Source organism: Papaver somniferum, chromosome 8 (genome assembly GCF_003573695.1).
Source record: "Papaver somniferum cultivar HN1 chromosome 8, ASM357369v1, whole genome shotgun sequence".
Taxonomy (NCBI): domain Eukaryota; kingdom Viridiplantae; phylum Streptophyta; class Magnoliopsida; order Ranunculales; family Papaveraceae; genus Papaver; species Papaver somniferum.
This window is the reverse complement of record NC_039365.1, coordinates 22,983,138-23,008,200: the sequence shown is the minus strand read 5'-3', so window position 1 is coordinate 23,008,200 and position 25,063 is coordinate 22,983,138. Positions and strand designations below refer to the sequence as shown.

At 40.7% G+C, this 25,063-nt stretch overlaps 1 protein-coding gene and 1 long non-coding RNA gene across 2 annotated transcripts; both read right to left on the bottom strand.

Annotated features, from left to right (window-relative positions):
* Positions 1–688: 688 nt before the first annotated feature.
* On the bottom strand, positions 689–2,176 carry LOC113305263 (uncharacterized mitochondrial protein AtMg00810-like). Its single transcript, XM_026554339.1, has 2 exons — positions 2,113–2,176; positions 689–1,929 (listed from the first exon to the last, which is right to left on the bottom strand). The coding sequence occupies exons 1-2, from the start codon at positions 2,174–2,176 to the stop codon at positions 689–691; spliced, it is 1,305 nt and encodes a 434-aa protein (XP_026410124.1).
* Positions 2,177–2,727: 551 nt separating this feature from the next.
* On the bottom strand, positions 2,728–3,404 carry LOC113304527. The gene is made up of 2 exons (XR_003338232.1): positions 3,201–3,404; positions 2,728–3,081 (listed from the first exon to the last, which is right to left on the bottom strand). It is a non-coding gene; the product is annotated as an uncharacterized LOC113304527 (long non-coding RNA).
* Between the last annotated feature and the right edge of the window lie 21,659 nt (positions 3,405–25,063).

Sequence of the window (25,063 nt, the reverse complement as noted above, 5' to 3'; positions counted from 1 at the left end):
GTCAGCTACAAGCAAACAACGTCTTACTAATGGCTGTGACAGATACTATATCATCCACGGTGGAATGGGCACTGGATGAACTACTTCATAACCCATCTAAGATGACAAAGGCGCAACAAGAGCTTTCAAACATCATAGGTAAAGACCTGCCGATCGAAGAGTCAGATATTATTCAGCTCCCTTATCTGCAAGCAATCATAAAAGAAACATTACGCCTTCACCCACCAGCTCCATTCTTACTTCCTCATAAAGCAGAAACGGACGTTAAAATCCATGATTTTATTGTCCCTAAAGATACTCAGGTACCAATCAATGCATGGGAAATCGGTAGAGATCCTAATATTGGACAGATCCAACTAGTTTTCAGCCTGAAAGATTTGTAAATTCGAACACTGGTTATAAAGTGAAGAAATATTGGTTTTGGATTTTAATCTCATACAACTGTATTGCGATTATTTTCATTATTTTGTATATATACTACTTGTACAAATACATTGAATGAGTGAGGATCCTAATACTATAATAACATCAAGAGAATTAAATTTATTCCTATAAATAAATCAAAGAAATTAAAACTAATTACATCAATATTATTCTTTGCATGTACTAATCTTGTTTCCATATTCTTCATTGCATGTACTTAATATGTGTTGATCTTCTTATATATTTGCATGTGTTAATACCCCCCTCAAGTTGGAGTGGTAGAGCCTGAACGAACGCCCAACTTGCCAACTAGACGACCAAATTGCGGAGCTCCCAAAGGCTTAGTGAAAACATCAGCCAGTTGATCAGACGACGGAAGATGTTTTGGTAGAATCAATCCACTTATTAACTTTTCACGAACAAAATAGCAATCAATCTCGATGTGTTTAGTACGCTCGGGAAATACCGGATTTTGAGCAATATGAATTGCTGCTTGACTATCACAAGAAACAGTGATAGGAAGAGGACAAGAAATGTGCATGTCTTTGAAGAGATAAACTAACCATTGAAGCTCAGCAGTTATATTTTCCAAAGCACGATATTCAACTTCAGCTGATGAACGAGCCACAGTAGGCTGTTTTTTTGATTTCCAAGAAATTGGACTATTACCAAAGGTAACAAAATATCCAGTGGTAGAACGACGAGTAATTGGGCAGCCTGCCCGATCAGAGTCTGTGTAACCATGAATAGAAGGAGAACTGGATGAGGTCAAGAATATTCCATGTCCAATGGTTCCCTTGAGATATCTTAGAATACGATGAGCAGCATCCATATGAGTTGATCTTGGATGTTGCAAAAATTGACTCAGATAATTTACTAAGTATGTGATATCTAGTCGTGTTACCGTAAGATATAAAAAACGACCTATTAAACGACGAAAGCAGCTTGGATCAGTCAATTCAGTACCATCTGTAGGAAGCAACTTGAGTTTTGAATCCATTGGAAAAGCTGATGTACGAGCCCCTGTGAGGCCCGAACCCTTAAATATATCAAGAATATATTTTATTTGACATAGAAATATGCCCTTGGATGAGCGAGAAACTTCAATGCCCCAAAAATACTTCAAACAACCAAGGTCCTTGATTGAAAAATGAGAAGCGAGACGCAATTTTAGAGAATTAATGAAGTTATTATCTGTACCAGTGATGATAATATCATCAACATAGACAAGAACAAATATAGAGGTTGTACCATGATGATATGTGAAAAGAGAATTATCACATAAGGATTTAGTAAAACCTTCAGATAACAAAACTGAAGAAAGTTTCGCAAACCATTGACGAGAGGCTTGCTTTAAACCATAGAGAGACTTTTTGAGTTTGAAAACTTTGGACTCACCTGGACGTGCGATACCTGGTGGAATCTTCATGTAAATTTCTTCATCCAAATCACCTTGAAGAAACGCATTGTTGACATCAAGTTGATGAAGAGACCATTCCTTAATAGCTGCAATAGATAATAAGACACGAACAGTAACCAACTTAGCTACTGGTGCAAAGGTATCATAGTAGTCTATACCCTCTTGTTGTGTGTAGCCTTTGGCTACCAGTCGAGCCTTGTAATGTTCAACGGTACCATCAGCATTGAACTTGATTTTAAAAACTCATTTGCAGCCAATGGTTGTTTTACCAGGTGGTAAATCTACTAATATCCAAGTATTGTTGGCTTCCAAAGCAATGATTTCCTTAGCCATGGATGCGCGCCATTTGGGACATTTATTTTCCTGAGAGAATGATCTTGCACTACACCAAATTCTCGGATCGGTAACAGACCTGAGCCGTTACTAAAACGGATTGTAACGGCTCCTGCCTGTTGCAAAAGTGGGTGCTACATTTTTTGTAACGGCAATAGGGCCGTTACGAATTTTGGTGGTAACGGCTCTAGGTACAGCAAAGGGCCGTTACGAATTGTACACGTGGTAACAACTCAGGGCCGTTACAAATTATTTTGTAACAACGTAGTCGTAACATCCCCGAGCCGTTACCACGTGGCACGTTAGTAACATGCCAGAGCCGTTACTACGTGGAAGTTTGAAACAGCTTACAGCCGTTACGAATTTTTTCGTAACAGCAAAAAAATTACTGCCAGTCAACATTGACCTAGTCAAAATTGGTCAATATGACCGGCAGTTCAAATATCTTGCATACATCATTCATTCCATCAATAATCCACATTCAATACTTCCTTCAATCAATCAATTCATATCAACATTCAATCAATCAATTCGAAAAAGAATACAAATTCTTTTCAAGTACCAAAACAAATCTATTAAATATCAAATTATGAGGGAAGTCATAGAAACCTACTAAGTTCCTAAGTTCAGTTCATTCTCACTTAAAATCACTATAAGAAGAAACTACATAGAAACTTACACAAAACTTGCAGCTGCTAAGGGACATAATGGCTGCCAATTAATGGTAAAACCTCTTTCTTGAGTGTGATTTCAAGGGTATAACCGTACAAGCCCTCTTGTTCTTCCACCAACTCAAGTTGCTGCAGAAACACCAACGGAGCCAACCATTCAATCCCTTAAGTTTTCATCAGTTGGTTAATCTTTAATCACTCCAGCTGCATCAAGCAATGCCTTCCATGCATGTCCTGTGAAAATTGTAATCCACATTGAATCAGTTGAAACATCCAAAAAGAATTTAAAGAGGAAAGGAGAATATGATGAGCAGGAGAAATGCTAAACTACATCAAACCGCTGAAAGGTTTACCTTGATTTGAACCTGAGATTGGACTACAGGTTGTAGAAGTTATTCCTCCAACTCAGCTCCTTCCAACTCCTCAAGTTCAGGTTGAAGAAATGCTGTAACACCCTGTGTTTTTAGCATGGCGCATACTAAAATATGCTCCATGGCTTGAGATGAAGCTTCATCTAAAGCTTCTGTTCCGTGGTACACGGTAGATTGGCTTAAGTCAAATGTCGCGCCAAAATGGCGCATTATGTTTGGCATTTGGCCAAGGGTCTATGTTGCATCATCATGATGCATTAGGCCAGTTGGGTAGGTTGCCTTGAGCTTGTAGCGTAATCATTTCGCATTACGAAAGTTATTGGCCTAGAGACAATATCGCATAATCATTGTGCATCAGGACATATAGGCTGACAGAACGAGTAGAGCACAATCATTGTGCATCAGCCAGAGAGGGATGGCCAAAGAAGTGTTGCGTAATCATTGTGCACAATCATTGCGAAGTAACACAATCATTGAAAAATAACGTAATCATTGCGATGAACACTGAAGCATGCATGTCATTTTGGTCCCCAAACATACTTGTAGAAATTCCATTAAGACATATATAGGGAGGGGTACTTGGTTGAAGGTGCATATGCGGACTATGCACCAAGTAAGCTTCATAGCTTAGCCGGAAGAGTATAAATGATGTCTAAGGATCATTTATAGCTGCGTAGCCTTGCGAAGAGGGCATTTGATGCTTAGGCATCACCATTCCATGTAGCGGACCCGATGATGGATAATAATTGTGCATCTTGACAGAATGGCCTACGGACCAGGCGATTACCATTTTTGCTAGCTACGGCCTTGCAAACGAGTTGGTTAAGTTTCTTTCCCTTCATAGATGAACTACGGTCTGTGTTTGATCCCTTTAGAGTAGGGAAGGGTACGTAGGAAGCCGCAATGAGTTGCAGCATTGCAGATCCAACACTTTGTCTCCCATATCATCTAATTGTAAGATGATTGCGACATTCTGTCCTCTCATATCATCTGGATCGGTAGCTCGACGCAAGAGATGATTGCGGCCATGCTTGATGAGGCTTAGTTGCATGCCAGAAAATGGATGCTCATACTTCCTATCAAGCTACGTAGAGTTGGCAAACGAGACAATATAGGGAATGACAAGGCCTTGGTGCGGCTTATGCCAAAGTCCAAGGCTCACGCCTGGATAAGACTCCGCGGTATGACGGTTTCTCAGCTAGATAGGAAATTCAGTGATGAATTCCCTGCGTAGAGGCGAGCTAGTGATGCATGCATCAGCGTTGGACTTATGGCCCTAGACCCTTTAGCGTACAAGGGTAAGTTTTGGAACGGTGTGGAAGCTAAGTTAGCCGCATCATGCTCAACGAGCATGGTTTCAAGGGCAGATGGGCGTGCATTTTCCTAACTTTGAGGCCCGGATCGTAGCTTTATCATGGCGCACCGGGGGAGTTACGGCCTGCGGGGCAACGCGCCAAAGGCGTAATTTTCCGGTCCGTCACAGTTGGTATCAGAGAAAGTTCCGAGAAAACTGTAGGGACTTGTGTGGAGTGGATTCATTGACGAGTATTTTCCTTAATGGAAACTTAAAGTTGGAGAGTAGGCCAACTTTTGCGCAGATTGAGTTTGTAACTACTTAGCCAGTTACTGTGGGAATCGAGTCGAGCTTGTTCAAGTACTGTGAGTTTGCCTGGCCTAAGAGGCACCCCACTTACGAGAGCATATCCGGACGACCTTCTGGGACAGTGGGTAGACAATGGGACTGATCATCCCCACACGTTAGCAACTAGCCAAGGGTGTGCGTTATCAGTCCCGGCTAGCATCCCACTTACGAGTGGCAACCTGGATGACCGTCAGGGATGGTGGGCAACTGGAAACTGTTCCACACAGTACTGTGCTAAAATATTGTCATTTCGATGATATCTTTAAACTTGTGAACCTTAGGGATTCCTGGGTGGTAGTATGGGATGCCATATAGGATACCTGGTCTAGATATCCTCTTGGTACTGGGAAATTGCGATTTTTGGTATTCTTGTGGGAACTTTTGGATCCCTGGGAAGGAGGTATGAGACGGTTGCTCAGAAGGTCTAAATTGTTGTTCTCGATAACTTGAAGAAACCGTGATTTCTAAGCATCTGGTATGGGACTTTTGTTCAGGAAATCCAAACCGAAGAGATTTTCCACAATAGTTTTTGGTTATGAATTTCGGGGACGAAATTCTTTAAAGGGATGAAGAGTGTAACACCCTATGTTTTTAGCATGGCGCATGCTAAAAGATGCGTCATGGTCTGAGATGAAGCTTCATCTAAAGCTTCTGTTGCGTGGTACGCGGTAGATTGGCTTAAGGCAAACTTCGCGCCAAAATGGCCCATTATGTTTGGCATTTGGCCAAGGGTCAATGCTGCATCATCATGATGCATTAGGCCAGTTGGGTAGGTGGCCTTGATCTTGCAGCGTAATCATTGCGCATTACGAAAGTTATTGGCCTAGAGCCAATATCGCACAATCATTGTGCATCAGGACATAGAGGGCTGAGAAAACAAGTAGTGCACAATCATTGTGCATCATCCGGAGATGGCTGTCCAAAGGAGTGTTGCTCAATCATTGTGCGCAATCATTGTGAACAATCATTACGAAGTAACGCAATCATTGCGATGAACAGTGAAGCAGGCATGTCATTTTGGTCCCCTAAACATACTTGTAGAAGTTCCATTAAGACATATATTGGGAGGGGTACTTGGTTGAAGGTGCATATGCGTACTATGCACCAAGTAAGCTTCATTGCTTAGCCGGAAGAGTATAAATGATGCCTAAGGCTCATTTATAGCTGCGTAGCCTTGCGAATAGGGCATTTGATGCTTAGGCATCACCATGCCATATCGCGGACCCGATGATGCATAATATTTGTGCATCTTGACGGAATGACCTACGGACCAGGATATTACCATTTTTGCTAGTCTACGGCCTTACAAACGAGTTGGTTAAGCTTCTCTCCCTTCGTTGATGAACTACGGTCTGTGCTTGATCCCTTTAGAGTAGGGAAGGGTACATAGGCAGCCGCAATGAGTTGCAGCATTTCCGGTCCAACACATTGTCGCTCATATCATCTAATTGTGAGATGATTGCGACATTCTGGCCTCTCATATCATCTGGCTCGGTAGCTCAACGCAAGATATGATTGCGACCATACTTGAAGAGGCTTAGTTGCATGCCAGAAAGTGGATGCTCATACTTCCTATCAAGCTACATAGAGTTGGCAAACGAGATAATGTAGGGAATGACAAGGGCTTGGTGCAGCCTATGCCAAAGTCCAAGGCTCACGCCTGGACAAGAATCCGCGGTATGACGGTTTCTCAGCTAGATAGGAAATTCAGTGATGAATTCCTTGCATAGAGGCGAGCTAGTGATGCATGCATCAGCCTTGGCCTTATGGCCCTGGACCCTTTAGCGTACAAGGGTAAGTTTTGGAACGGTGTGGAAGCTAAGTTAGTCGCATCATGCTCCACGAGCATGCTCTCAAGGGAAGATGGGCGTGCATTTTCCTAGCTTTGAGGCCCGGATCGTAGCTTTATCATGGCGCACCGGGGGAGTTACGGCCTGCGGGGCAACGCGCCAAAGGCATAATTTTCCGGTCTGTCACAGTTGGTATCAAATCAAGTTCCGAGAAAACTCTAGGGACTTGTACGGAGTGGACTCATTGACGAGTATTTTCCTTAATGGAATATTAAAGTTGGAGAGTAGGCCAACTTTTGCACAGATTGAGTTTGTGACTGCTTAGCCAGTTATTATGGGAATCGAGTTGAGATTGTTCAAGTACTGTGAGTTTGCCTGGCCTTAGTGGAACCCCACTTACGAGTGGATACCCGGAGGACCGTCTGGGACGGTGGGTAGACAATGGGACTGATCATCCCCACACGTTGGCAACTGGCCAAGGGTGTGCGTTGTCAGGCCCGGCTAGCGTCCCACTTACGAGTGGCAACCTGGATGACCGTCAGGGATGGTGAGCAACTGGAAACTATTCCACACAGTACTGTGCTAAAATATTGTCATTTCGATGACATCTTTAAACTTGTGAACCTTAGGAATTCCTGGGTGGTAGTATGGGATGCCATCTAGGATACCTGGTCGAGATATACTCTTGGCAGTGGGCAATTGTGATTCTTGGTATTCTAGTGGAAACTTTTGGATTCCTGGGGAGGCGGTATGGGACGGTTGCTCAGAAGGTCTAAATTGTTGTTAACGATAATTTGAAGAAACCCGTGATTTCTGAGCATCTGGTATGGGACTTTTACTCAGGAAATCCAAACCGAAGAGATTGTCCACAATAGTTTTTGGTTTTGAATTTCGGGGACGAAATTCTTTAAAGGGGTGAAGAGTGTAACACCCTGTGTTTTTAGCATGGCGCATGCTAAAAGATGCGACATGGCCTGAGATGAAGCTTCATCTAAAGCTTCTGTTGCGTGGTACGCGGTATATTGGCTTAAGGCAAACTTCGCGCCAAAATGGCGCATTATGTTTGGCATTTGGCCAAGGGTCAATGCTGCATCATCATGATGCATTAGGCCAGTTGGGTAGGTGGCCTTGATCTTGCAGCGTAATCATTGCGCATTACGGAAGTTATTGGCCTAGAGCCAATATCGCACAATCATTGTGCATCAGGACATAGAGGGCTGAGAAAACAAGTAGTGCACAATCATTGTGCATCATCCGGAGATGGCTGTCCAAAGGAGTGTTGCTCAATCATTGTGCGCAATCATTGTGAACAATCATTACGAAGTAACGCAATCATTGCGATGAACAGTGAAGCAGGCATGTCATTTTGGTCCCCTAAACATACTTGTAGAAGTTCCATTAAGACATATATTGGGAGGGGTACTTGGTTGAAGGTGCATATGCGTACTATGCACCAAGTAAGCTTCATTGCTTAGCCGGAAGAGTATAAATGATGCCTAAGGCTCATTTATAGCTGCGTAGCCTTGCGAATAGGGCATTTGATGCTTAGGCATCACCATGCCATATCGCGGACCCGATGATGCATAATATTTGTGCATCTTGACGGAATGACCTACGGACCAGGATATTACCATTTTTGCTAGTCTACGGCCTTACAAACGAGTTGGTTAAGCTTCTCTCCCTTCGTTGATGAACTACGGTCTGTGCTTGATCCCTTTAGAGTAGGGAAGGGTACATAGGCAGCCGCAATGAGTTGCAGCATTTCCGGTCCAACACATTGTCGCTCATATCATCTAATTGTGAGATGATTGCGACATTCTGGCCTCTCATATCATCTGGCTCGGTAGCTCAACGCAAGATATGATTGCGACCATACTTGAAGAGGCTTAGTTGCATGCCAGAAAGTGGATGCTCATACTTCCTATCAAGCTACATAGAGTTGGCAAACGAGATAATGTAGGGAATGACAAGGGCTTGGTGCAGCCTATGCCAAAGTCCAAGGCTCACGCCTGGACAAGAATCCGCGGTATGACGGTTTCTCAGCTAGATAGGAAATTCAGTGATGAATTCCTTGCATAGAGGCGAGCTAGTGATGCATGCATCAGCCTTGGCCTTATGGCCCTGGACCCTTTAGCGTACAAGGGTAAGTTTTGGAACGGTGTGGAAGCTAAGTTAGTCGCATCATGCTCCACGAGCATGCTCTCAAGGGAAGATGGGCGTGCATTTTCCTAGCTTTGAGGCCCGGATCGTAGCTTTATCATGGCGCACCGGGGGAGTTACGGCCTGCGGGGCAACGCGCCAAAGGCATAATTTTCCGGTCTGTCACAGTTGGTATCAAATCAAGTTCCGAGAAAACTCTAGGGACTTGTACGGAGTGGACTCATTGACGAGTATTTTCCTTAATGGAATATTAAAGTTGGAGAGTAGGCCAACTTTTGCACAGATTGAGTTTGTGACTGCTTAGCCAGTTATTATGGGAATCGAGTTGAGATTGTTCAAGTACTGTGAGTTTGCCTGGCCTTAGTGGAACCCCACTTACGAGTGGATACCCGGAGGACCGTCTGGGACGGTGGGTAGACAATGGGACTGATCATCCCCACACGTTGGCAACTGGCCAAGGGTGTGCGTTGTCAGTCCCGGCTAGCGTCCCACTTACGAGTGGCAACCTGGATGACCGTCAGGGATGGTGAGCAACTGGAAACTATTCCACACAGTACTGTGCTAAAATATTGTCATTTCGATGACATCTTTAAACTTGTGAACCTTAGGAATTCCTGGGTGGTAGTATGGGATGCCATCTAGGATACCTGGTCGAGATATACTCTTGGCAGTGGGCAATTGTGATTCTTGGTATTCTAGTGGAAACTTTTGGATTCCTGGGGAGGCGGTATGGGACGGTTGCTCAGAAGGTCTAAATTGTTGTTAACGATAATTTGAAGAAACCCGTGATTTCTGAGCATCTAGTATGGGACTTTTACTCAGGAAATCCAAACCGAAGAGATTGTCCACAATAGTTTTTGGTTTTGAATTTCGGGGACGAAATTCTTTAAAGGGGTGAAGAGTGTAACACCCTGTGTTTTTAGCATGGCGCATGCTAAAAGATGCGCCATGGCCTGAGATGAAGCTTCATCTAAAGCTTCTGTTGCGTGGTACACGGTATATTGGCTTAAGGAAAACGTCGCGCGAAAATGGCGCATTATGTTTGGCATTTGGCCAAGGGTCAATGTTGCATCATCATGATGCATTAGGCTAGTTGGGTAGGTGGCCTTGATCTTGCAGCGTAATCATTGCGCATTACGGAAGTTATTGGCTTAGAGCCAATATCGCATAATCATTGTGCATCAGGACATATAGGGCTGGCAAAGCGAGTAGTGCACAATCATTGTGCATCATCCAGAGAGGGCTGGCCAAAGGAGTGTTGCTCAATCATTGTGCACAATCATTGAAAAGTAACGCAATCATTGCGATGAACAGTGAAGAAGGCATGTCATTTTGGTCCCCTAAACATACTTGCAGAAATTCCATTACGACATATATCGGGAGGGGTACTTGGTTGAAGGTGCATATGCGGACTATGCACCAAGTAAGCTTCATAGCTTAGCTGGAAGAGTATAAATGATGGCTAAGGCTCATTTATAGTTGCGTCTTGCGAAGAGGGAATTTGATTCTTAGGCAACACCATGCCATGTCGCGGACTCGATGATGCATAATAATTGTGCATCTTGACGGATGTCCTGCGGACCAGGATATTACCATTTTTGCTAGTCTACGACCTTGCAAACAAGTTGGTTAAGTTTCTGTCACTTCGTGGATGAACTACGATCTGGGCTTGATCCCTTTGGAGTAGGGAAGGGTATGTAGGCAGCCACAATGAGTTGCAGCATTGCCGGTCCAACACTTTGTCGTTCATATCATCTAATTGTGAGATGATTGCGATATTCTGACCTGTCATATCATCTGGCTCGGTAGCTCGACGCAACATATGATTGCGGCCATACTTGATGAGGCTTAGTTGCATGCCAGCAAGTGGATGCTCATACTTCCTATCAAGCTACATAGAGTTGGTAAACGAGATAAGGTAGGGAATGGCAAGGGCTTGGAGAGGCCTATGCCAAAGTCCAAGGCTCACGCCTGGACAAGACTCGGCGATATGACGGTTACTCAGCTAGATAGGAAATTCAGTAATTAATTCCCTACGTAGAGGCGAGCTAGTGATGCATGCAATATGCATCAGCCTTGGCCTTATGACCCTAGACCCTTTATCGGACAAGGATAAGTTTTGGAACGGTGTGGAAGCTAAGTTAGCTGCATAATGCTCCACGATCATGCTTGCAAGGGTAGATGGGCGTGCATTTACCTAGCTTTGAGGCCCAGATCATAGCTTTATCATGGCGCACCGGGGGAGTTACGGCCTGCGGGGCAACGCGCCAAAAACGTAATTTTCCGGTCCGTCACAAATGCTAAACTACAAAGATAACATCATTCTCCGGTACAGAGGAAAGGAGATATGCGGACTAGAAGAAATGCTAAACTACATGAAACATGTATCCCCCTCGAACTGTCCCCGAGCAGTTACTTTAGATACCCGAAAATTGGAAGAAAAAAAAACTCTAGAGTTATAGAAGAAGCAAGAAAATCCTGGTATACCTCTACGTACCTTCAAGGCCTAATTCCTTAATCATCTCAGAGAGTGCCATGACAGGCTCTGTAACAATGTAGGTAGTATGCTTTGGAGTAGCACCATCAAAAATATCGTCCTCTGTGCTCTGAAGAAATGATATGATATTTGGATGCCTGACCTTCAAATAAGCCCACAAATAAGATCGCATTAGTAGAAAAGAATCCAACAAATGGCGACAATAAATTTTCCCCAAGCACATGTGTATATGTATTACCGTTCGTAGTCGTTTGACACCATTTCGGCCAGCAGATAAATGTCCATCTTGATCATTACTCCCCGTAAGTGAAAATATCAATACCAAGGAACCATCATCCTTGTAGACCAACAATCACAAAAAGTTAGCAAACAGCAACAGAACATTGCATGATTTAGTCAATGCAAGAGCACATTGTTTCACCGATGCTAATCAAAACCAAATCATGCATTCAAACTTTCACATAAACTGGAGCAGTTATGAAGTTATTGATGCAAGTGAAAATATCCACAACTTGGAGGTCATGCAACACTTAACATAGAATGGACAATATGAGAGAGGATCAGCAGTCACCTTCCACGCAACGCTGGATCCACAAAAGTTGCTTCTTCGTCCTCTTCCCTTTACTAGATTAGACTGTCGATAAGGAGGATTGAATAAATTACTTAGCCAATTGCAAATCCATTGAACACCATAGTCAAATCTAACTCAATAGTTCTGGAAGACTTACTGTTCTTCCACCGCTTACGAGAGCCTTAACAAATACATCATGTGAAAGAATATCCAGTTTCTTTTGCTCTCCCCCCCTGCAATAAAAGAAGAACATATCAGTTTCTAGTAGCTAGATCCAACAAAAGGTGATTAAGAACTCAATTTGCTGGAAAGAAAATTAATAATTAATAACATACAAGCAGAATAATTAACAACAGACTAAAAACTTACTCAAAACTTGCAGCTGCTAAGGGGCATAATGGTTGCCATTTAATGGTAGAACCTCTTGCTTGTGTATGATTTCAGGGGTATAAGCCCTCTTGTCCTTCCACGAGCTCAAGTTGCTGCAGAAACACTAAGGGAAACCCCCTCCAAAGACATCTGCCATAGCATAGCTGAGGAGATATGAAAACAACAGTAAGACATCTGAGACAGAGAGAATTCAGAGAGACACTCAAACTGGTTTAGATCTTCCTAAAACATCAGCATAAAAATATGGCAAGGGCTACTGCATCAATGAATTCAGTTAAGTTAGACTTTTCGAAAATAAATGTGGCAAGCATCTTCCATTATACACAAAAATAAATGTATTTAATCTGACTACCTACCTGCTTCTAAAGACTTTTCAACTAAATCCTAGTTAAGTTACACAATACACATGATGGGTTTACTGCCAAATATTATACCAACAACAAATACTAATGTCAGATCTTGAATACTACACATAGGTGTTGGACTGCTCTCTTTCACCAAGGCGTAGAGCAAGGTTTCAATAACATCATGGATTTGACTATATTACGAGAACTGAGTACAATTGTAAGAAACATGAAATCTATCAAGTATATAAGTGAAGTACTTACCAGGTAATCTAGAAGGTACACAAGTTGATGCCAACCAAAAAGGTAATATAAGGATCGTCAGTAGATGCTCTTAAAGACCACATTCCTTTAATGCCTTGAAGTTCTACTGATGCCTGTGAAACAAAGAAAACATAAAAAGTTACTTCTAGCCATACTCTTGAATTGCCTAACACCTCAAGAGCTTAAGAGTTAAAAAAATTAAAGACTTGGGATGATATGGGAACAGAACCTTGTGATTAGAAAATAAATCCCTAAAGACCAAGCCTAAAGAAAATAAATCCTTGCGAGAAATAGTCCTAGTTAGACAATGTTGGTACTGTCCTCCACTAATAACAGGGACAAGCCTGCAACCTTCTTCCAGATCTGAGACCTTGACATTTTTAACCCAGCTAACGAGTCTCTGAAGAAATTTCTCTGCAATATTTTCCTGAAATGTAAAATGAATATTTCTTTCTTATTTCAGGATCAATATAAAAAAGTCAAATGGAGAGGGACAAAAAGGCAACATGGCATGAAACGTAGCCTTGCAGACATAGAAAAAGGTTTCAGTATTGCTACTTACGTGTACAATAAGTCGAGATGTTGCACTGCACATTTGACCATTTGTCCAGAAACAACAACATAGTCCACTTGGCAGCTGTTTTAGAATAAAAACACAAGCAACAGAAACATTAATATCCACACAAAAGGGAACACTGCAATCTTATGATTCAACTTCAAGTGTTATGACATAACTCAAGACACCACAAGCTATTCCATACGATTTTATGTGTCGGTAACTATTGTGCAGATATTCGGATACTATTCAAGCAAAATAAAGTTGTAAATAAGATATTTACCTTTGTCAAGGTTTGTATCCTCAAATATAACTATAGGACTTTTACCACCGAGTTCCAAAGTGACGGGCTGTAGATCAATCAAATACATCAGTGAGAGGAAGGAATGATATCAAAAGAATCAAATACTAATAACTGATGAGTTTCTCTGTTGACATATGAAGCTTACGTTTTATCTTATCTCCAATGCCTCTAAATCAGGGTCCTTACTATGGAATAAAACAGACAGGAACATCGAAAATTTGAGGGAAAAAAAAAAAGAAAAAACGAGTCTATTTCGATACCTTGACGAGCTGAGATGCAGCTATCATTATTCTGCTTCCTGTTGCAGTACTTCCGATAAATGAAATCTGGTAAAAAATCAGATGAATTAGACAGTACAAATGGCGAAAGTTGTAAAAGAAGAATTACTCAAGAATTTAAACAGTTTAAAGTTTCACGACTAAGAGATATATATGTACCTTGTCGACATGAGGATGAGCTGCTAAAAGAGCACCAGCTTCTGGACCTAATCCAGTTACAATGTTGATTACACAAGGAGGTAGACCAACTTCTCTACATATATCACCCAACTCTAAACAAGTTCTAAAAAATGAAGATGCGATGAGCTGGTCGGGACAAGTAAAAAATTTCACGAACATCCACACAGACAAAAACGGAAAAGAAACATAAAAATAAATAAGAAGGAAAGAGAAGTATTACATGGATGTTGAATCGGAGGGCTTTAGTATAGCTGCACACCCAGCAACCAGGGCTGGAGCCACCTTCCAGATAGCTATCAGAAGAGGGTAATTCCTTCAATAAAGAATAATCCAGCATTAACGCCAAAACAAGTTTCACAGACATGATACTCTGGTCGTATAGATTGGATTGTTATGATGGGTATGTACACAAATACAGTTGTAATACAACAAGATAACCATGGTTTCACAAAATTCAGGAAGAAACATATATACCATGGAGTAATCAGACCAACGACTCCAATGGGTTCTTTGCGAACATGACTCTTAAATGTCTCCATTGGGACGTTAGTAGGAACCTTTTTATTTGCATCTAAGCCTTCAGCAAGATCTGCATAATACTCAAAACATCCAGCAACATCATCCTGGATTGAAAAAAAAAGGTGAGGCAAATATTCATAATAGATTAAACCTCTAGAATTCTTTTGAAAAGGTGCGTTGTTATCATACCATGTCCCATGCTTCTTCATCCAATGGTTTTCCACAATCAAGGGCTTCTAGCCTAGCTAACTCAGATTTTCTTTCAAGTACCTGAAAAGAGAGGTGAAACAAAAATTTCAGCACACCCTACTGCTGCAGCAACTAAAACAATTTGTACTAAATAACCTGCTCCAGATACGCGCTTACCGTCAAAATCTACATTATCAATCACTCAAAAACTAATATAATAATAACTAGATTCCAACCTGGGACTGGGGGCATCAGATTTTTCTTTTTGTCTTCACAAGATTAGGTGGACTCTAATAACTAAGATGATATCATCTTTCTAAGTCTCAACTTATTAAACCCCAGAAGTAATGGAAAATTGACATGAATAATAAGGGAATTAATCTCAAATACCTTAGCTGCAATTGCTCTCAAATCCTTAGCACGAAAAGCTCCAGTATCCTTTGGACAATCTTTCCCTTTGTTCCTAGATAAAGCCTTCCTTGCAGCATCAACTGCAAGCTCTACATCTTCAGCTGTTCCTTCTGCTTTATCACCTGCAACAACAACAGAACAGAATACCCAAATTCAACAACTAACAATCAAATTCGCAGTTTCAATCAATACAAAACAAAAATTATCACTAGGTTGTATAAGTAAATGAAACCCTGGATTATAAAGTGAAAAGAAAAGCCCTAAAAATGAATTTACTTACCACAGAATTACTATTATCACCACCCTCTTCACAGATATGACACACTTTACCACTGATACCTTTCAAACCCTAAAATGAAATCAGAAAATCAGATTAGGTCAGTTAGTATACTTAAACCATATATCCTTTGGACCCTAAATTTGATTTAACAAATGATGAAACAAATACTTTCGAAGTTCTTCAACAGATAATTAAAACCCTAAAACGAAATTAAAAAAAAAAGAAAGAAATCGTATTCGATTAGTGAAAAACTTACGATCGCAACTATTGTCAAACTATAATCTCTAATCTCTTTGATTGATTTATCAGATGACTGAAACCCCAATCTCTTCAGGGGAGGCGGTGAGAAGAGGAGGGAAAGAGAAGAGAGGCAGAAGCAGAAGAGAAAAAAAGAGAAATGAAAAATGAAAACTCGATCTGGATTTCACTAGGGTATATCCTCAAAATCACGCATGGGAGGAAATATCCCTAGTGATACTGATCTTGGGTGGAAATACAATTGTAAGGGTGTGAATGACACACGCACTAATTCCAGCTGTTACGACCCATGTGTGACGAAGCGTGTGCATGGCACGCCTATAAAAAAGAATAGAAACAGCTGGCCTCTGTTACGAAATTTTGAAATATTAGCAACAGAGACCCCTGTTACAAGTTTTTCGCAACGGCCATTTGTAACGGGGATTTTGTAACGACCTTAAAATCGTTACGAATTTCTGTTACTAATCTGGGAATTTGGTGTAGTGTCGGTTCATCAGTGAGAATAACTGAAGCTAAAAAAGCTTTGTGTCAAGGAGTGAATTTGTCGAAGGACAAATAATTTGTCATTGGATACAATGATGAAGACGCATCCGTAGTAGAAAAACAATGGTAATCTTTTAAATAAGATGGTGGATTACGAGAACGAGATGGAGATGAATGTATTGCTGATGATGGAATCGCTGTAGAGATAGGCACCTGACTAGGTGGAGATGTTGCTGATTGGCCTGGCAATATGACAGGTGACTGAACTACCGGAACAGTAGTAGTATCGACAGAAATTGATTCTGCAGGACGCACAGAAGAAGAACAACTCATGGAATTCCGTGTAGCAATAGTTGGTTGTGCAGCGGAATCATGAAAAGGTATGACAGGATCTGAATGTTCAGAATGCGACTGAGACTGAGAGCATGGGATAGAATGCTCAGGACCTAGAATATCACCAAATGATTGGGACTGAAATATAGAATTGTAATAAGAATAATCAGGTTGTGAAGGCTCAACAGGAACTGATGCTAATGAAGAAATATCTTTAAAAGGAAATGTATGTTCATGAAACACTACATTGCGTGATACGTATACAGATTTTGATGACAGATCAAAAGTTTTGTAACCCTTCTGTCCATGCAGATATTCGATGAAAATGCCAGGCTTAGCACGTTGATCGAATTTGTTACAAATACATATATTTCTGTCAAAACAAAGGCAACCAAACACTCGGAGATGTGAATAATCTGGTGGCGAATTGAGAAGTAACTCTTGTGGAGATTTATGAGATAATACCGGTGTTGGAAATTCTTTAATGAAATATGTTGCAGCTAAAGCGCAGTCTCCCCAAAATTGGATGGGTAAATTAGCTTGAAAGCGTAAATACCTTGCAACATTGAGCAAGTGGCGATGCTTGCGTTCAACAATACCACTTTGTTGTGGCGTGTATACACAACTGGTTTGATGTAGAATTCTATTTTGATGAAACCAAGATTGAAGTTCATGTGATTTGAACTCAGACCCATTATTAGACCTGAAAGTTTGATGGAGAATTCTATTTTGATTTGAAACCAAGATTGAATAACTAATGAATTGATACCAGAGGAGATGCTGGTAATGTGATGCCCAAATTGTTTTATAACAAAGGCAAAGAAATATTTGAGAAACTTTAAAGTTTCAGACTTTACTTTCATAAAAAATACCCATGTACATCTAGAGTAATCATCTATTATTGTAAGAAAATATTTTGCACCAGTTAAAGAGGCAGTAGAAAAAGGACCCCATATGTCAGGATGAATTAATTGAAATGGATTCTTTGATAAAGAAACACTTTTATTAAACTTTGGAAGAAATTGTTTTGCCTGTGGGGATACATTACATAAGTGTTTAAATGAAGAACAAACATAAGAAAAATTACGAGCTAAAAAATTAAAACAATCCATATGTGGATGACCGAGAAGACAGTGCGATATATCCACTGGTTTATTAGAAGCTAAAGATGAAACTGATGGTTGGAAACTGAAATGATAGAGGCCAGCGAAACACCTACTCCATCCAATCTCTTTGTTCGTGAGACGGTCCTGAAAGATGCAAGACTCGTGTGAGAAATTGATACAGCAGTTTGATGTGCTTGTAAGCTGACTTATAGAGATCAAGTTAAATTTAAAACTTGGAATGTGAAAAACATTGAGTAGCTGAATATTGGGAGATAAGTTCACAATCCCAATATGAGTGACATATATATTCGAACCATCTGGTAATTGAACCGTGATTGGGTTCATAACCAATGTGTAAGAAGAAAAACAAGAGAGAGTGGAGAAAATGTGATGAGTTGCGCCACTGTCTATAATCCAAATATTAGAAGAACAAGTTAGAGAAATACCCGTAAAATTGTCAAATGGAGTGACAGCAGTGTCTCTGTTGTCTGGTTCCAGTCTAGACATAAGTCTGGCATATTGAGCTGTAGTTATACCAGGAGCAGACTGTGTATTAGGAACAGCAGCAGCATATGTCGGAGTTGCAATATCTCTGGATCTCGGCGGATCTTTTGGGTAGCCATTGAGCTTCCAGCAGGTAAGCCGAGTATAACCATGTTTATTGCAGTGGTCCCAAAAAGGTCATGGTCTCTTGTTGGTACCATTTCCAGCGTTGGATGTAGTACCGGGATTGAAATAAGACCTTGGATTTGGTCTAGCTGAATAAGAGTCACTGCGAGAGATATTGAGTGTTGCAAATTCAACATGAGTAATGGATGATGAGTTTATACCTTGTTGTGATTCCTCCTGCCTTACAAGATTGTTTAACTTTGCTGCAGATGGCATTGGCTCCATTAACAGACATTGACTGCGGAAAGCAGAAAAGCAATCATGAAGACCCTGGAGGAATTCCATTGAACGATCTTGATTGTGGTGATCTACAAAATCCTTTCCTGCTCCACATATGCAAGGGACTAGAGGCCTGAATGAATCCAGTTCATCCCAAAGAGACTTGAGCCGAGTGAAATATATTGCAAAATTCAGATTTTCTTGTTTCAATGAAGATATTGATTGTTTGAGAGCAAAAATCTTAGGAGCATTGGTATGAGAGAATCGGTTTTTGATCTCTAACCATTGATCTCTTGCAAATGGAAATGATTGAACACTTCCACGGATTTCTGGATCAACTGAGTTGGCAACCCAGCTACCAACTTTTACCGAAACAACGGCTTCCTCCATAGCCCCAAGGATTGGGTTTAGCTCCGCATGTTGGAAACACACTCAGAATAATTTTTCATTTCTCAAAAGTGTTTACAAGTGATGAAATGGGAAAAAATAATAATTAAACCGGGTTTGCTCTAAACGATCCCCAAACTCTACATCCCCTCACTGATACCCAAGACACTCTTATTTATACTGTGAAGCCAATCTTAGGTCGACAATCATCTCAATTACTCCAAAAGATCTTTGCAGTTAATGAAAGTATTTCACGGGAATATTTCCTCTCCATTTTCACACGTCTTCTGAGTTGTATGGTATATCCAAATCTTCTCATTTAATTGATCCAAATAATGAAGAGAATATCTTCAATTAATTCTGTGAATAATTCCTTCCCTGTGTTCGAAAATATCCAAAAGTATACGATTTCCTTCCATTCAAGACACGTACAAAATCTTACTATCATGGTAAGAAGATAATCATGTCTTAAAGACACAAATATCCCCATAATATCATGACTAGAATCTCACACAGTTGAGATTTCTTTTCCCGCCAAATATCTTTCCCGTGAAGAAGAAGATGGGTGCCCCTTATCCGGTCCTGGGGTGCGAATAGCAGATGCCATGAGGGGTGTCTCTGATCAGCTGCTTGGGTGCAAATATCCTTTGGGTACCCCTTATCATTTGGGAGCCCCTTATCCACAAGTGAGAGTCTGAATAACACGTTCCTTCCGGTGCTTTAGACGACTTTTCGAGCCGATTTTTACAAGAATGTTTATTTCCAAAAAAACCTAAAAACACATAAAATACCATAATAAGTACAAAAAATCGAGTACCAACAATACATGAAATTAAGGACAACGTAGACACAAAAATGTGTCTATCAAATACCCCCAAACTTATTATTTGCTAGTCCTCGAGCAAATCTAGAAAATAAAAATGACTACACTTAGCACGTGCAGCAAGCCGTTAAACCGCTAGGTGGCCCTAGTGGCGGAGTGTTGTCTCCGGAGGGTTTACCTGAGGTGTACCCACAAAACCTTTACTCCAGACCCTAGCTATCTACGCAGAACCTTGGAAGGCACTAAAGAATCTCCTTGGTTGGCATACAATCATTGACTATAGGAGGAAGTACCCTGATGCGAAATTCCAATTGATGTACACGAGTTTGCACTCAGCATACTAAAATTCATATATAAGTGACAGAGCTCTACTCAGATAGTTTATGTACATCATAACCGGAGTCAACCAATCACATGGAAAGATTAAGAAGATGGATAAAGAGATGGTTAAAAGTGAACAGTGTTTCCCATATCTTTCTGAAGGCCTCTACCAAGGTGAACCTATCCTAATGTACTGAGATACCGGTCTGACTAATATCAACACATCTGGCATATACAAGGGGACCAGTGGTCGATAAACCTAACTCTAGGTCAACACAACTGGCATATACAAGGGCACCAGTGGTCGACTTTATTGAATTTATTCCGGTTGGTCTAATGGTCTGGTCTTTTTTTTTTTTTTTGGTATCTCAATCACTCTATTCCACCCTAGCAAAGGTAACAACTTGAATCGTGTGCCCCACCAAATCACTTAAAAAAATAAAAACAGAAGGATTAGGATTCAACGAGATATGGCGAAACTACCATGTTTTTTTTAATTCTAACACCTGAGCTATGTGCTTTTATGAATAGACTCTTTAGATGTTTCCATCTAATCAGATTGGTTCCTCAACTCCTACAACCAAAATGCTTCCATCCACTTAGACTGGTTAGTGCCATCCTTAATAAACATAAATTTCTAGGCTCTGGAGTTTATTTTTTTTACTGCAACTAAAAAGTTTCTCCCATACCCCCAAACTTAAATCTAACATTGTCCTCAATGTTCTAAAGATAAAATTAAAAACATGAACAAGGAGAAACTGTTACCACTTGATGGATGGAAAAAGAAATAAGGAAGGATATTACCGTAAGCATGAGTACCTCCCAGGAAATGCTAAATTTAAAGTCTTTAGCTAGACATCAAATACCTCAAAAAGGATTGTCACCTTCCAAAGTCATATATCAATAGTCGAAACAATTGTGGGTCCATAAGACCAAATAGAGCTGACACCAGTATGAGACAACTGCACTGATTCAGAAAAATGAAAAGAAGGAGCACGTCCTCATCTAAGGTTTCTGTCAAGACAACTGGGTTTATCTGCGGCGCGTAATTGAACTTCATATGTGTGTCTCGATAAATAGATTCATCCGAAAAAGGGTCTCTAATACCTGGGTTACCTCCTGGACAGTATCAGGAGGATCGGGTTGCGGAGTCTGAAAAGACTCAAGTAATATCTCAGATGTACAAGGCTCGAGTCCCAAGTTAGGGACTCTAATTAGGGATACGATACAATCACAAGAACCATCACTACCCCCGAACTTAGGGTTCACAGACAAACCTCTAACTATTTCTTGAATTTCCGGATCTTCAGAGTCCTTAAAATACTCAAGAGATTCTTCTAGTTCTCTACCCCCAAACTTAGGGTCATCATTATTCTCAGAAAAACCTAAAACTATTGCCTGAATTTCTGGGTCCATAGAATCTTTAAAATACTCAAGAGCTTCTTCTAAAGATTGATCACATATCTGATCTAAGAGAATGGTTTCCTCAAAATCATCTAAAGAATCTACCAGTAAAGTGTCAAGCCAATTATCCTGAACCAAATCCTGAACTAAAGTGCTAATCATATTCACTTCTTCTAAATCATCGTTCTCAGAAGGTTGTCTAGTAACATTAAAGACATTTAGTTCAGTGGTCATATTACCAAAGGATATGTTCATAAGCCCAGTCCTACAGTTGATGACAGCGTTAGCTGTGGCTAAAAATGGGCGACCTAAAATCACTGGGATTTGACGACTTGGGTCCTGAACAGGGGGTGTCTAGAACAACGAAATCCACAGGATAAATAAACTTATCAACCTCAATCAGAACATCCTCTATGACACCACGAGGGACTTTGACAGACCTATCAGCTAATTGTAGTGTCATTTTAGTCGGTTTCAACTTACCAAGACCTAGCTGGGTGTATACATGATACGGGAGTAAGTTAACACTAGCTCCTAAGTCAAGTAAAGCTTTATCGACCATGTGATTACCAATCGCACAACATATGGTGGGGCATCCAGGATCCTTATACTTAGGGGGTGTTTGGTTCAGAAGAATGGAACTTACCTGACCAGCTAAAAAAGCTTTCTTATGGACATTAAGCTTACGCTTTCGTGTACAAAGATCTTTAAGGAACTTGGCATAAGCAGGCATCTGCCTAATTGCTTCTATAGCGGAATGTTGATGTTCACCTGCTTAAATGTTTCCATTATCTCGTTGAAAGTCGACTCCTTCTTTGTTGGGGCTAACAAATGTGGATATGGGGCTCTAGGCACAAAGGTAGACCTATCAGGAATTTCTTGGGAATCCTTAGAGACTGTTTCAGTTTCCTCGTCTACGGGCTCCTCTTGGGAAGTAGAAGGTGGAACTACAGTATGTCCACTAGGCATGGCTACCTTATTGTCTACCGTTTTACCACTCCTAAGGGTTGTTATCGAGTTCACATGGTTTGATGATTTCTCACCAGCTAAAGATATTTGATGGACTCCCCTAGGGTTGGGTTGTGGTTGACTAGGAAACTTTCCTTTTTCTCTCAATGTCTCATTTATCTGACTAACCTGGGTTTTCAACTCGGAAATAGCCTGAGAGTTAGCCTGCCTATTCTCTTATTTTCTTCTAAACCTTGAGCAACAGATTGCTGAAACTGCACAGTGTTAGTTAACAAAGCAAGAGACTCTTCTAAACTCATAATTCTTATCCGAAGGGTTCTGAAACTGTGCCGGAGCTGAAGGATTCTTAGTATAGCCAAAACCTGGGGGAACCTGAGCATTACTAGACTGACCTTGATTCTGGCCCTTGGACCAAGAAAGGTTTGGATGGTTTCTCCCCAGGGTTATAGGTTTCTGAATATGGGTCAAACTTCTGTTGGTTATCAAACCTAGTGTTGTTATAAAGAGCATTGGCTTGCTCTTCAACAGCATGGCCTTCCCAAAAAGGCTCATTTCTTCCACTACTACCACTAGAATGACCTAATTCTAAGGCTTCTAACCTTTTGGCTATAGCTGCTATTTTGGCATCTGACTCATAAGATCCTTCTACCCTATTAACATTTCCTCTACTTAGAAGAATTGTTTTCTGGGGTTCCCTACTATTTTCCCATTGTTGGGTCTTATCGGCGATTTCATTCAAAAATGTCATCGCTTCATCAACAGTTTTATTCTCAAACCCACCTGTGCATAAGGACTCAACCATGGTTGTTGTTGAATAATCTAAACCCTCGTAGAGGATCTGAACTAACCTAACCTTCTCCAAACCATGATGAGGACATTGAGATATCAAGTCATTGAACCTTTCTAAGTACCTATATAAAGATTCTCCCTCTTGTTGGGCAAAAGTACATATTTGTGTCCTAATAGACGATGTTTTATGCCTTGGGAAAAACTTATGTATAAAGGAAGAAGTAAGTTGGTCATAGGTTTCAATTGACTCAGAGTCCAAACTATACAGCCAAGATTTGGCTTTATCTTTTAAGGAAAAGGGGAATAACCTAAGTTTCAACGCATCATCACTTAGGTTTTTAATTTTCAGAGTACTACAAACTTCCTCAAATTTCCTAACATGAAAATAGGGGTTCTCATTCTCCTTCCCTAAAAACATTGGGAGCATCTGTAAAGTCCCAAGTTTCAGTTCATAATTTGCCTCGGTTTCATCTAACTTGATACAAGACGGACGAGAGGTCCTAGTTGGGTTTAGCAAATCTTTCAAAGTTGCCATTTCTGGCACTACCAAAGGACTAGGAGTACTAGGGGTACTTTCCTCACAAAGAGACAAATTCTCAAAACTGAAGTTTCCAAAAACGGGGCTCTCAAAAGAAGAGTCTTCGAGCTCCCCGTCTTCACAAGAAGAACTGCTAGGTTTTTCACTAATCAAACGACCTAGAGTGTTTCTTTTCTAAGCCCGTTTAAAAACTTCGGGCATACACTAGAAAAACAAAATCAAAAAGAAAATCCCTAAAAATGAAGGGATGTTCTACGTAAACACAAACAAGGCTGACTCCACCACAGCAAACCTACTGATTTCTAGCAAACAAATAGCATGATGGCTCTACTTAGATTGTTTCTAGACCAGCTTCTAATATTTCGAACTGGAATTCGTTACAATTTAAGCAAACCCCTCTGGAATCAATCCGGGTTAAAGTAAGTTGAATAGAGGCGAGGGAAGCTCGGTGGAGCTTTGATACCCAAGGCCTCACCGGTATTACAAGGCGGCGCAGTCACGCATTCAACTTACAGAAACCGTCAAGAACTTCAAAGTATGCTTAAAAGAGTAACCAATATTTTCGAATGACTTTCCTGTTAAGCTCGTTAACCTATCGGTCTCGTTCTAGTCAAAATTTTAGGCTTAGGTTCGCGTTTGGTGTCGTTTTCCTAAGGAGGGCAAGAAGAGAACGATGATGAAATCCGAACCCTTATCTTGTATGGCCAGTCCTTGCCCTTTACTAGGAAATTAAAGCAGCCGTTTTCAAGTCCTCAACATATATGCATACGAAGGAAGACAGTAACTCGCTGACAGGGGATTCGCGAGTGTTTCGACAAACTTACCTCCCGTACCAGACGGGGGATGAACCTTTGTAGTCGACTCGAGCCACGACTCCTATGTCATGTACGAACCCGAGGGGCCGAGGTGATATCGTAATCACTGTCCTTCTATGCAAACAGTTTATATTTAAACTAACCTTCCGTAGGGTTTAAAAATAATGTCCCAAAATTTAAAGTCCAAAGTCCAAAAATATAAAGTGCAAAAGAAAAATAAAGTCTAAAAAAATAAAATGTACAAAATAAAAATGTCTCTCCTTTTTTATAAAAGAAATCTTCTTCTTTCGCTTTGCCTTTTACTCCAATCTTTAAGTATTCACCAAAAGCTTTGGCAAAAATTTTATTGGCTCCAA

Coding starts and splice junctions, on each gene's coding strand:
- LOC113305263 (XM_026554339.1), bottom strand. CDS start 2,176: ATGGCTAAGGAAATCATTGCTTTGGAAGCCAACAATACTTGGATATTA. Junction 1,930..2,112: donor ATTAGTAGATTTACCACCTG/GTAAAACAACCA, acceptor TATCTATTGCAG/CTATTAAGGAATGGTCTCTT.